Raw genomic sequence first — 14456 nt, 5'->3', positions numbered from 1 at the left:
AGCTAGCATAATATTACAACAAGTTAAATGGGCTTTTTGCTGTTGAATAAATTCTATAAAATCACAAATTGTGAATTTAAAACAAAATCTTGCGGTGAGTGTATTCTTCATCATTCCTTGTTCTCACAACAGACATATGAATTGGTTTCTCCCATCATTAAAAAAAAGCCATCTTTAGTCCCAATTCCCACTCAAAGTTTCACTCCACCTTTCTTCTGCCCTTCATTTCTATACTAACTGAACAGCAGCCTTAAAGTCATCCCATTTAATTCAATTTGGGACCAACCCCATGTAGCTTTTGTCCCTTACATTCCATGGCGGCCATACTGGGACCAGACTTGGAGAAGTTGCCCTTGGAGTTGCCAGAGGATGACGATGAGGCGTGAGCCCTGACAGGGCCGGACCTGGAGGAACTGCCCCCCATTAACCTCCTCACCGAGCTGCCCAACCTACCGCCCCTCAAAAATATCGAGGGGTTCTGCAATCTGCCACTGGGCACCTACCCCGATGAGGTCAACTGGATGGCGGCACACCAGGTACCCAAGGGAAAGGGGCAGGAAGTAGCCCTGGGGAGGGGTCACCCGGTCCAGGGACTGGGGAACTGGACAGTGAGTCAGGATGTTGCGGTTGGAACCCCGCTGACTCCGTGGCATACCCCTCTGCCACAGTTAAGGACCTGGGCTGAGACGCAGTGGAGTCAGGTGAGCCTGCATTCCCGTCCCCCTCCCCCTTCCCTGACCACCCTGCCTGGGGCCTCTGAATGGTGTGCTGGCCCGACTGGGGTGCTAGCCTGTTTGCTGCCCCGCCTGGGGCCTCTGAACTATTTGCTTCCCGGTGGGGCGCTGGACTATTTGCTGCCCATTGGGACTTGAGCTAGTGCTTTTGGGCTGCCCGGCCTGAGCCCAGAGACTGTTTCCCTGCCCCAGGTTAGGCCAACCCTTGCCGGAGCAGGGTAGGGAGTGGATGTGGCCTCCCTCCAAAACTGACAAGGAGGGATGGCCACCCATCCTATAATGTTCTGCAAAGATATGTGCAGATGCCCAGGTAGCTGCTCTGCAGACTTCCGATATAGGGATACCTAGGAGAAGGCGATGGAAGACGAGATCAATCTTGTCAACTGTGTGAGTACTGAAGTTGTGGGTGGTACATTGGGGGTGGTACATTATGCATTGGGTAACAGAGCTTAATACAGTTCGAGACCCATTTGAAGAGTGATGTGGGAGAAGCACCTTCGCTTGAATGGAGTCGAGGTCAGCTCGAATTAATTCTTGTCTTTGTAACAGTGTTAATGTCAATTTTTGTGCATTGATTTTCAGGCCAAGATTCTGGAACAGGTTCAGTGTAGTCTGGTAACTCGCTGGGTTTCAGCAAAGGCCAGGTAGGGATAAATTATGATACCCTAAGAGCATAAGTGGGCCACCACTACCAAGAGGATCTTGAAGAATACCCTGGGAGCCGAAGAGAGGTTGAAAGGAAGTACTCTGTAATGGTAGTAGCCTTGGCCTAGCATCAACCTGAGGTCCCATCTGTGCCTCGGTATGATGGAAATGTGGAAATATGCATCTTGTAGGTTGAGGGTCGGGAACCAATCTCCTTTCTCTAATGCTGGAATAATTGCTGAGAGAGTGACCATCTTGAACTTTTGCGCCTTGATATATCTGTTGAGTGTTCTGAGGTCTAGTATGGGTCTCCAACATCCCTTTTTCTTTGGTATTAGAAAGTAGCGAGAGTAGAAGCCTTTGCCTCTTAGATGTGCGGGCACAGGTTCCCTAGCTCCTATGCTGAGCAGATGGTTTATCTCCTGATGTAGCAGACTCTTGTGAGAAGGGTCCCTGAAGAAGCATGGGGAAGGGTGTTTGGGAAGGCAATGGAAGAAGAAATGGATGGCGTATCCATCCTGGATGATATCCAGCATTCATTTGTCAGAAGTAATCCAATCCCAGGTGCTGCAGAATGAGGAAAAACAGTCTCTGAAGGGATGAGTGGGGTTTTCCACTGTGAGATGATGAAGAGACTGTTCTACAGGCACCTCTACCAACCCGACAAAACAGCCTGTTCGAAGTTGAGGGCTGGGAGAAAGTTGGTTGACGTTCTGACTGCTTTCACCTGGGGAACTTAGGCTTCTTCTTCTATGGCTCAGAATCTCTGAGACGAGTACTGGGATGAATATTGAGAGTATTGTGATAATCAGGGCTTGAACGGTGGCTGAGGACTGTACTCTCTCTTGAAGGCTGCACTATAGATCCCAAGGGACCAAAGAGTTGCCCCAGAATCTGTCAGTGTGTGAAATGATGCATTGGTCTTCTCGGCAAATAACTTGGTTCCTTCAAAAGGAAGGTCCTCCGCCACAGTTTGGACCTCTTAAGGGAAGCCGGATAAATGAAACCACGAAGCCCGTCTTATCACAACGACTGCAGAAATCAAGCGTGCTGCCGTGTCAGCCACATCTTGTGTGGATTAGAGGGATACTTTAGCCACCAGTTGGCCCTCGTTGACTACAACCTTGAATGGTCATTGTGAGAGTCAGGAAGCTGCTCAATAAAAGAATCAAGTTTCATACAGTTTTGGTTGTCATAGTTTGCCGACAAGGCTTGGTAGTTTGCTACACAGAACTGGAGGCTGGCTGATAAATATGCCTTCCTGCTGAATAGATCCAAACATTTCCAGTGCCAGTCATAAGGGTTGGATTTGAATTGGTGCTGAGGACCTCTAGAGTTAACTGTGTCCACAATGATGGAATTGGGAGGCGGATGGAAAAGAGAAATTCCATGTCCATTGCTGGCCAATACAATTTTTTCCATCGGCTTGTATGTTGGTGGGACAGACGCAGGGGTCTGACATATGACTTTGGCTGGGTCCAGGAATGCTTCATTAAGAGGGAGAGCCACCCACTCTGGAGGAAATGGAGGAATGTATAATGTCCTCCAGCCCGTGGTGAGACTTGGTCATTTCCTGTATCAGTATTTGCAAGGCCTCTACCACCCTTTGAGCCAGGTCCTGGAATAATTTGGAATCATCAGCCATCAATGGCAGAGGGGGCATCACTGTCTCCTCTGGTGATGGTGACAAGAAGTGGGCTTGAGGAGTGACTTCCTCCTCCACCTCAGCCTCTACTGCCTCACCTGCCTGCCAGGGGGTTCAGAAACCCTTGAAACTGTGGCTGAAGGAGGGTGACTCCTTGTTTGCTGATAAGCCACACTAGAGACATGGGAGGCTTGCTGTCTCTGAGCCTGCCAAGGGCCCCAGTATAGCCACTGTGGTGAGGAGGACCCTGGTGGTTGGTACCACAGTTGACCAAAGGAGTGGGGCTGTGGATTGGGTGGATGATACACCTGATGTCCATAGTAAACTGAGTGCCCTATGGCAGGTGAGAAGAGCAGCGGGAACCCACCTCCTTTTGCTCACTGTCATGTCAGCAAGTCAAGGGCTCTGGATGAACTCAGTACCGGGGTCCAGGTATTGAGTAGGGGCGAGTAAAGTGCATTGAACACTGAAAGATCAGTCGCATACTGGAAATCCAGTGGTGCAGATAGCGTCGGTACCAGAGGTGATTGTGGGTGGTGAGTGGCTTGCACCAATGGGGTTGGAAATGTGGACCTGGCAGTGAGGTCCATCGGTACCACTGACACTGATGGAGTTGGAGATCGCTTTCAGCTCGATCAGGACTCACCACGGGGGCTCACAGACCTTTTCTTAGAGGCCTTGTGTGAGTGGCTCATCTTTCTAGGCCTATCTCCCTTCAAAGTAGATGGTCACAGTAAGAGCTCCCGCTGGGACTCCGAGGGTTGAAGGGCCGACGCCACAAGTAGGAGTTTGAGTCTTAGCTCTCAGTCTTTCCTGGATCTGGGCTACAATTGCTGATACAAGCCATACATTTGTGGAATGTGTTTCTCTTCCAGGCAGTGAACGCCCTGCGAGTGTCTGTCAGTCCCTGGGATAGATTCCTTGCAACCAAGGCACTTTTTGCAGCCCAGGAAGCTGGGTTTTCTTGTCCAGAGAGGACCAGGGTTGGCAAGAGACAAGCCCTTTCTTCTCCCTTTCTCTCTCTCTTTTTTTTTTTTTTTTTATTTAAAGGCATGGCCAAATAAAATACAAATGAAGTAACAAAGAAAAAGCTTCAAGGGAAGCTAAACAGTTCTAAAAGAGTTAATGATCCGAGAACGGACAGCTATAGCTCTGTTTCTAGCCAGGTGTGGTTGAAAAGGAACTAAGGAGGGTTTGCCAATGCAAATTGGCTAGCCTCGTGGCAGGCAAGGAGCCGCACATGCGCAGGTTGAACTGACACTGCTAGAAAAGTTCTCTGATCAGCAGCGTAGGAATGCAGACACACAGTGGAGCACTCATAGGGACACTACTCGAAGAAAAACAAAAACTTACCATCGCCAAAAAAGTAAGACTGACTCTTTAAAGCTCCACAAAGCAATCCTTGCTAAAAAAATATTTAAGAATATTCTTCATTTACAACTACTGACCTTTAATATCTAATTCTCAACTAAGGCCAAATTCTGCCCTCAGTAACACCTCACATAATCATTTGCTAAAGTGGAGTTGTACAGGCTTGTATAGGTCCCTACAGTTTACTACAGTACCCAGTGTAAACCCATTCAGTTTCCAGAAAACAGTGTCCTACAAACACGAAATTGGTTCCACCACCAGCAAAACTATCCTATGACAAATCTTTTGAAGAAAACAATGCAAAATACAAGTAGTATACAACTCTTTTACAGCACACTTTGCATCCAAAAATCTCAAAGTGCTTTAGCAAACGAGGTCATAATCATCATTATTTTACAGATGGGGCAATGAAGGCATTAAAAGGTGAACTGACTTGCCCAAAGTCAGCAGAGTCAGGCACAGAACCCAGTTCTATTAACTGAGCTCTATGCACTGATCCAGCTGCTTGGGAAAAAAAGATGCAGGGTATGTGTGTTTGAACAGAGCAGAAGAACTTATTCCAAACCTTGCCCTTTAAGATATGCAGATTTCTAGGTGAGCCCTGGGAAAATGTTGGAGGAGCTTGCATACATACACATCTGAAATAAATGACCAATAGGACTTTTATTGGAAAATTTTACAACAGGACTATTTATTGATGCAAAGTTGAGTTTTAAATTAATTTTTTTTTAAAGTGTTTGATTTTCAATGAAGAATTTGACTTTTTAATGAAAAACTAAACACCCAAAAACCAAAAGATTTGTACTTGGACAAGCTGCTGCGCTGCCTTGTAAGAGTTGTAGTTTGGGAGTCTCATGCCCCAAGTCCTCCACTATGGGCTGGATTCCCCAGACAGATTGCATCTCCTAGTAGGTATCCTGGCCATAGACTCTTTATGATATACCATGGTATCTCAGTGAGCAGGGAGACCATGGTGCATCATGGGAGACAGTCTGACCAGATAACCAGGCCCATAGAGAATAGGAGGAAGAGGCACCCAAATTACAACTCCCATTGAGGAACCACAGTGGAATTTCTGAATCATTTTTTTCTGTTTTCAACAATTTTTCTTCAGTGAAGTTGAAATTATTTTCATTTGCTCTGACATTTTTGGGGGAGGAAGGGGAGACACTTTCCAAACAACTACAATGTGCAGTAGTCTTCAGTCCAGAACCTATATGAGAGACTAGAGCAAATTTCTTGATTGTTCCAATACGTATTGAAACAAACAATGCTGTGGTCTTCTAAACACAAAATAAGATTTCTAGCAATTTCGTAGCTAGAAATTACAAGATTGGGATAGTTTAAACAAGACTTATTTGTGGCAACAGACCAGAGACCCACTGGATGATCTAAAATATTCTACCATAATTCCAGATAACATATCAAAAGGGCCTCATTGCACATAATGAAAAAGCAATGTTGGACTCTCTGTTGAACTACGGTTATTGTCATACAGGCATTAGGTTTCAAACAACAGTAGAACTAGTTGAAATATGTTGGGCCAGATCACGTTCCCATTGAAGTCAATGGCTAGACTGCTGCTATCTTAAATAGAAGCAGGACTGAGTTCTTTATGACACATAATATGCAGGTCAGCGAAGTGAAAGAGACACCACAGCTAGCAATGACATACCTCAGCCAAAAAGGCATCACTGACGTGCCTTTTACTTTACTCAAGGACATGACACGTGCTATAAAAAGGTGCAAATCCCTTTCACAGTGTAATTTCCATCTGTTCACTTGTGTTCTGAAATAATATTAGCATATGATTCAGTCACTAGTATTTCATTATACTCGGATTAATGAATGAAGATAATAAGCCAAAATTCTCTGGTGTAAATGAGAATGCCTCCATTTTTGCTCATTTACACCAGCAGAGTATTTGACTCTATGTATATCACATATTTTTAAAATTACTAGTACTATATGGATGCATTAATGAGTTTATAAATCCAAAGTCACGCAGTGAGTTTTAAAGAATAAATATTCCACTTCCACAAGTAAACATACTTGTTGTCCATGTGTACTAGAATTAAAAAACAGATTTTTAAAAAGGCTGCTTTATGTGCCTAAGTGCAAGTCTGAATGCAGAAATGTAGTGGTAGGAGAATTTTAATTTTAGTTTTACATCCCAAGGCAAGTATTGCTCTCTGTGTTTGCAGCACACCCTCGCCCCTACTCTATGCTTTCTACTACACTTTCCCTCTCATAGCTCCCTTCTTTGACTGTATTTTTACACCATTACTAATTATTTCTCAATTTTTATCAACCTCATTTTAAAAAAGCCATTAAGCAGACTATTAAATCTTCACCCTGTATTTCTTGTGAAAACTATGTACTGTTTTTTCCTTGTTTTCCACTTGATGGGTTGCCTGAAAAATGTAAACATTTTTACTCTAGACTCTCAACTTTGCATTTCATCACAGCTGACACAACATCTGAAGATAATACATGGGGCACCTTAGTCAAAACAAAGTAACATTCTAGCACAGCAAGCTGCACTAAACATGATAGTCCTTGTTTCTTTGGAAATTATTTTGCTGCCTTATCAGTCAGGAAACAACTGGTTAAAACACTGATTTCATTTGCTCATGAAAAACTATGCTGAATGTCTGGCTGAGAGATGTTTTTACATGAGGCTATTCCTCAGATGCCTGCCAAACAGGAAATAGGGAAGCGGTTTAACATCACACCATCCCTGATCCTCCCTGCTTCAGTGAAGAGCAAAATTAGTTTTTCATTTCTGCAACTTCCCCCTTCTACATGTGAACAAAGAAAGGGAGTTTGCTTACCATCATAATGCTTACTAGTGAAAATGTGCTGTTTGAGATAACTTGTCAGTTCCAAAGAACAAAAGGAGTAAGTACATTTTACATTTAATACATGACCTCACTTAGTAAATTCCTGCCTTTGTGGTTGTAAAGAAATTATAATACTTTTGATCAAACGATGGAATGTACCTCATTAGAGGCACTTTCCAATTCACATAATTTAAAATAGCTATTTGAAAAAGAGAAGGAAATAAAGTACATTAAGACATCTACTTAATGTAATGATAGAGAAGGGGGGGGGGGAGGGGCCGGAAATATCAATATTCCAGCAGGGATTCCTATTAGTTTTACATCCAAAGGAAGCTATTGGTTTCTTTGTTTCCAGCTCTTCTCCTATGTTTTCTACTACACTCTTCCTCCCATAGCTCCCTTCTTTGGCTGTATTTTACTCTCCCCTACAACTACCATCCTGCTTCCAGATTTGCACTTAAGCACCTACTACCAATTTGAGCATCCAGAGGAGGATGTCTTTATGTGCCCAACATTGAAAATGGGGCTTATAATGTTTAAAGCTAGTGAAATTCATTGTATTTATACAGGTTATATTTTGTCCTATTTCTCTGGCAATTGCCAACCAACTCTGATTTTAAGAGTAGGAGATTAGTGGTGATGACAGAATCTTACTGATATGACTTGGGTCAAATGTCTGCTTACTATTGGACACGTAACTAGGTGTAAGAGAAAGCAATTTTTAAAACTTAGATAACCAAGCCAGAGATGCATCTTTTTCAGAATTTCAAGTCACAAACTAAATAATTTAACAACAAGGGTTTGTTTTTAACCCTTGGGACGTACAGCAATGCTTAAAAATTGTATGAGTTACAACATTTCTCTCTCGTTTTAAATGTGTTAAGCCCAACTGATGTAACATATAAGCCACATGTGAAAGTGAGTGTGACATTTACCATACAAGAATCTTCAATCTTTGTCTATCCTGATAAACTCTAAAGTACATGGTCTGAACCAAACTCCCAAGCACCAAGTACAGTATATGCAGGTAATGAAGTGAATGACCATTTGAGTCCATTTTGAAGAGATAGGCTGGATCTAGTAGTTCATATTCCCTAAACTCCTCATTTACAGGGAAAGGTGTCAGACTGGTAAAAGATAAAAACCAGCTTACTGTAAAGTTATACCTTCAAACTCTTTTGTGTTTTTTTCTAAAAAGAAATCTGGAATTATTACAGACTCTTATTCCCTTTCAGCTCTTCAATTTACCTAAGAGATTATGTTTAAATAAAGTGCAATAGCCTAAAGAGGAGTGCATTCTACTTAAAAATACTTTAATTCTTTCTTCAATTACACGTTTTTCATTTTAAAGGGATGTTTGCTGGTTTTTTTAATCATGTTTTATGACAGCCCACTTCTGCATTTCCAGACTGAATGAATGAGAAAGCAAACTATTCCAAAAGAGGGGACTGAGTGTGACTGAGGCCTGGTCTACACTGGCAACGGAGGTTGACGTAATGTCACTTACGTCGATCTCCAAAAGCCTGCGTCTACACTAGCATGGCAGTTCTGTCGACTTAAACCGCGGCAAAAGTTGATGTAATAAAACCACCTCCGCAAGTGGCGTAGCGCCTAATTCGAATGTATTGGGTCGATTTTGCATCAGTGTAGACAGAGCATAACGTAATTCGACGTTAATGGCCTCCAAGAGGTATCCCACAATGCCCCGTTGTGACAGCTCTGGACATTGGTGCTCTGCTGTTACATGGTCACACTACCCAGAAATGGCCCCTCCCCTCAAGACCCGTAAAATTTGAATTTTTATTTCCTGTGCAGCCAGTGTGGAGAGAGCTTTGTTGCTGTACTCCTCATGGCTACTGCAAGGCCCAAACATGCTCCAGCATGGAGTTGACCAGAGGTCTTAGATCTCATCGGTCTGTGGAGTGAGGAGGCCGTTATGGCTCAGCTCAGAGCCAGAAGAAGGAATTTGGACATTTACGGGAAGACATCCCAGGGCATGCTGGAGAAGGGACACAACAGGGACGCGCAGCAGTGGTGCGTAAAGATCAAGGAGCCACGGCAGTCATATCAGAAAGCCAGGAAAGCTAACAGCCGTTAGCTCCTCATCAAAAACATGATGCTTCTACGAAGAGCTACATGACCCATCACGGTGCCACCCTGCAGCATCGATGCCTCCACTAGATCACAGTCCATGGACAATGAGGAGGACTCCATGGACAAGGAGGAGGAGGTTGAGGAGAGCAGGGTGCATGAGAGTGGGGTGTCCGTTCTCCCAGACAGTCAGGACCTATTCCTGACCCCAGAGCAGTCCAGCAGCACAAAGGATAGCAATAATAATCCCAGGGAAGACACATCTGGTGAGTTTTTTTTCTTCTTAGCAGTTCTTTCCTTTTAAATGGGGGACGGGGGGACTAGGAAGAGGATTTCAGGTGGTTAGCGGACTTTACTGGGGGGTTACCCTGGAACAGATTATTTATGTGATGAGATATGCTCCGAGAATCATCAGTTGATATCTCACAGAAGCTTTCATGTAGGTAATCTGTTATCCTTTGCAAAAGGTTTCAGAGGATGGCAGCCTTGTTCCTTCCTCCCTGGTAGGATACTTTGCCATGCCACACTGCAGTCAAGGGAGCTGGCATCATGGCAGAACACAGCATAGCGGCATCAGGGCCAGGCTGGTACCCCACTACGTGCAGCAAATTTTCCTCGTGCGTTACGCTCAGGAGACTGATATCGCTCTTGGTCACCTAGGGAATACGGTGCATGTTTAAAATACCAGAGCTGTACAGCAGATGTCCTGTACCTCTGTATTCCCCATTGTAGTGTCCTACCAAGTCACTTTAATTATTTTGATTTGGTTTCAGAAAAGACTAAAACAGCAACCCCTCCCCCCGCACTGTCTGCAGATCCCCTGTGGACGCCTTGTGACAAAACGGTCATCCAAATTAAACCATGTTGCACAGGCACCCCTTTAATACAGGGCATTTTAAATCATTTTTTTAAAGATTATTAATCCTCTCTATAGCACAGTGAGGTCCCCATGGCTTACCATCTCTGTAACGGCACAGCGAGCCGACCCTTCTGGGATGTTAGGAATGGAATGAGGGTCTGGGTTTGCCTTGTGCACTGCAAGGGGAGTATTTTATACATTGTTGCAGTTGTATCATTTTCTTCCTCAGCTAACAATGGCAACCTTGTGAATTTCTTTTTGTTCTGTAGACACATTGGCCTTAGCCCAACCCTCTAGAAATGCTGCGGAAAGACTATCGCAGACTAGAAAGAGGAAAAAAAAAATCAGAAGACAACATGTTTGGCGAACTCATGAACACCTCCACGGCCGCAAAGACAGAGCTCAGAGTGTGGCGGCTGACCTTATCCCAGAATATGGACATGGACAGGAGAGTCGCAGAGAAATGCAGGAGCATGATTGCAGTACCACGCAGGAGATGCTGTGAATCATGCGCAACCAGGCAAACATGCTCCGGCCGCTTGTGGAGGTTCAGGAGGCTGCATAACAATGCGGTCCCACCAGTCTGTGCTTGATTCCCGGGACCAGAACTGGCCCTCCACAACCGCAGATGATGCGTTACAGCCTGCAGCAATCAGGAATTGTTCCGCTCAATGGCTTATAGCCGGGCAGCCTCGGAGGCATCGTAGTTGCCTGTGCTTCAGCTTCTTGCTCTACTTCGAAAATACTCAATGACAAGCCGTGATGTATTTGTGACACTCACAATAATAGTGCAGAGTTGAGCTGGCTCCATCTCTCTGCAGCAAAGGTGAATGCGCGGCGTAAACAAACGGTGCAAAAATCGGTTTCCTGTTTGTTTGGGAGAAGAAGGGAGGAGGAAGGAGCGTTGCATCATGGGACGACAAAACTCGTCCCAACAGCCACCGTGGCTAGTTGAACTGTGGGATAGTAACCCACAGTGCACTGCTTTGAATGTCAACACAAGCGTGATGAGTGTGGATGCACGAGACCGGCACAAACAGCATGGTGTGTACACGCTCCAGCAAATTCTAAAAATCGGCGGATGAAAGTCGACTTTAAGTAAGTCAACTTCACTCTGCAGGGTAGACATACCCTTAGAAGCATGTCCAACTGCCTGCTTGCAGAGTTAGCTGAGAAATTCGCCAGTCTGAACTCAGCTGGAGGGATCGTATCTCAAATTATGGAGTTGTACAATTCCTTATTCTTAAAAATTAAAGCATATTTTAATACTGGACACTGGTCTGACAACACAAAATAATCCTACGAAATAAAAACAGATTTTTCTCCTATTAAAAAGGTAGCAAATGGGTCATATATACTTAAAGAAACCTGATCTTTTATCCTGTTGCCCTCTGATGAAAACAGGTTGCCAATACCTCCCAGTTGTGGTGCAGCTCTAAGTGATGGGCAGCTTTTAAGTAGCAGCAATTAGAACAAGAATTAATTGTGAATTAAATATATCTTGGTTATAAGAACATTTGACAATTTAGTTGAAATGACAAGTAATTAGTCTACAATTAGCTTTGTTAGATGCAGGTTATCTACATGATTTATACATCTAGTACAGTAGTCTGCCATGTAGGGTGAAACCTACACAAATAATTACTTTGTACAAAGAAAATGTATACTGAATGAAAATGATTACTATACTATGCTCAGAGCCTGCACTTTTAAAGAGTCATTTCTAAATGAAAACCTGATATAAAAGGTACCAACAACATGAATAACTATAGGAACACAATAAAACAAAATGGTAATTATTAAACCTTTTAAATGCTTTGCCTCTGTTTATGTTAATAATATGCAGGATAAAATCCACTTTAAACAATAAATAAATACTAAAATGTTGGACTAGAACTGGATTTACTCCACACTAATTAGTCTAGCTTTTATTCAGTTAGCATTAGTGGGAGTTACTTGCCTTCATTTTCCATGAATCAGCAGGAAAATATACTCAAAAATGTTTTTAAGAGACCTGCATTGTACAAATACTATTCCTTTAAAACACTATCATGTAGCCTGTGTTAATATTTCCATCTTCATTTTGGTTTTATTTGTTGGTAGGCACCCTGTGGGTGTCCTATTGATGGAATGTAATTGTATAGCACTGTCATATAGGCAGGTATCTCTACAATTATAAAAACAAAAATATTACTGCATTATCTAGTCCATCTCTATACTAACGCAGAATGTTTTACTGCAGTACATTTCCCATAATCTTTTATATATGCCAAGTAATGAAGCTTCCATCACTACTATTACAAGACCACTGCACACTCTGCTATGGAGATTTTTCCAGTCCTTATCTAGGGAATTTGATCTACGGGTTTTAGTTAAACTGAGCCCAGTGGAGTTGAAAGGGCTACTTGCAAGTATCTTGATTCCTCAAACTTCAGTGAGATGAAATATATATTAGCTGAAATTTGATTCAGATTATATAGCTAGAGAGAGCACATGAATGTCTTTTGAGCTTGCCTGTCTCTCTATCAACATGGCATTTTAGCCTCTTCCTAATGGTACAGAGATATTTTATTAGAATTAGAAGTTTATCAAATGTCCTCTTTCCTCCACATTCTCTTGGGGGATGGGGAATGCATGTGTGTGTTTGTGGAATCACAGTAAACTTTTCTACAGAAGGGTAGCATCTTAAGAAATAGTTGTGTTAAGCTCCTACTACTTCATCTCTAGGCTCTAATCAGAAGAATGCTGCTGTAATCAAGTATTCTCACATTTTAGGCATATTAGCCAAAATTAACTGAAATTACATTCAGGCCTGTGGACTCAGAGAAGTATCTGGTTCCTAGAACCACAATTGAGCATTACCAATATAAACCAAATCAAACAAACCTAATACTGTAAAATCTTCTGTTACTAAATTCTAACATTCTTGATGTACAGAGGTGAAATCCTGGACCATTGAAATCAATGGTAAGTCATCCATTCTTTTCAACAGGGTCAGGATTTCACCCAATTTCTTACATATAAATATTTAAATATGCAAATATGTATTTAACATCAACTGCAAATATATATATATATATTAAAACAAACTGACCAACATAATATTCATTACATTTTACTGACTAATCAAGCCATCTTAGCCTGTATTCAGTCTTGCTGATGACTTAAGACAAGCTGTAAATTTAGGATGCATATTTGTTCAATATGAGAAACCAAATTTAAAAACAAATAAAACATACCTGATAGAAATTAGGCCAAAAGGTGCTAATTGCCAGTTCTGCTACGTTCCAAGTGCCAGTAGCAGCTCCAGACACGTTCCAGATTGGGTTACCAAGTGGACCATTATTGACCTTCACATAAACATTCAGAGAACCAGGGTTGGACCCACTCTTGCTTGAAACATAATAACGGAAACCAATACAGTGTGTGTCATTTTCTTTAAGGTGGGGTAGCAAGAGATGAGCTCTTTGTCCAGCAAACCTCCCAGAGGTGTTCACCAACATGAAAGATCCTGCAAAATAAACAGCCACAGTCTCAGTCACAGTTTTTGTCTCTTTACTGCCACCATTATCCCCCCTATTTAAATATGATGGGAAAATAACAATTCTGCTCTATTTCCAATAATAGTACTTTGAATGTATACAACACCTTTCATTCAAGGATCTGAAGGACCTTTTCCAAGCCTGGTAAATATTATCATCCTAATTTTACAGAGAGGCGCACAGAAAGGTTATATGACTTGCCCAAGGCCACACAATAAGTCAATGGACGTTAGGGACAGAATCCAGTGTTCCAATCACTCCATCGTTTGTGTGCATATGACTCCCATTGAAGTCAAGGTGAATTATGCATAGGATGATCAGGCCCAAAGATCTCCTGAATCCCAGGCCCCTGTTCTAACCAGCAAACCACAGTGTCACATTTATGACTGATGAAATTTGACCTTCATTGAGATGACAGTTCTGACCTATCAAGATTGTGGAAATGAAAATATCTAACATGCAAATTAAGCTTTAAAAAAGAGTTGTTTGGGTTTGAATTTCTAAGCAAAAAACAAACAAGTAAATAACAGATCACTAACGCGTAAAGGTTATTCTCCTAAAGTGATTAAAACAGCATTCACATTATCTTATTTACTTTGCAAAAAGATTTTTCATTTCATTAATAACTAAAAACTCATTCCATTGAAGCATAAATTTGAAGAAAGGGATCAATTTACTGATGACTAGATAAAGAAGCTATAACAGCTGTATTTAGAATAAAAGTAG

The 14456-nt window shown here is 42.4% G+C and overlaps 1 protein-coding gene across 4 annotated transcripts in view; it reads right to left on the bottom strand.

Annotated features, from left to right (window-relative positions):
- PTPRM (protein tyrosine phosphatase receptor type M) overlaps window positions 1–14456 on the bottom strand; it is a 655839-nt gene that overhangs the window by 406679 nt on the left and 234704 nt on the right. For all 4 annotated transcript variants that reach the window (XM_067547610.1, XM_067547612.1, XM_067547618.1 and 1 more), the window contains exon 3: window positions 13428–13699. In XM_067547610.1, coding sequence (XP_067403711.1) covers window positions 13428–13699 — 272 coding nt within the window. The remainder of the gene's footprint in view (window positions 1–13427; window positions 13700–14456) is intronic.

Source organism: Emydura macquarii, unplaced genomic scaffold (genome assembly GCF_026122565.2).
Source record: "Emydura macquarii macquarii isolate MOO-44397 ecotype Brisbane River unplaced genomic scaffold, CSIRO-AGI_Emac_v2 contig_212, whole genome shotgun sequence".
Lineage (NCBI taxonomy): Eukaryota > Metazoa > Chordata > Testudines > Chelidae > Emydura > Emydura macquarii.
Note: the sequence above shows the minus strand (reverse complement) of the source record. Positions and strands in the feature narration are given on the sequence as shown.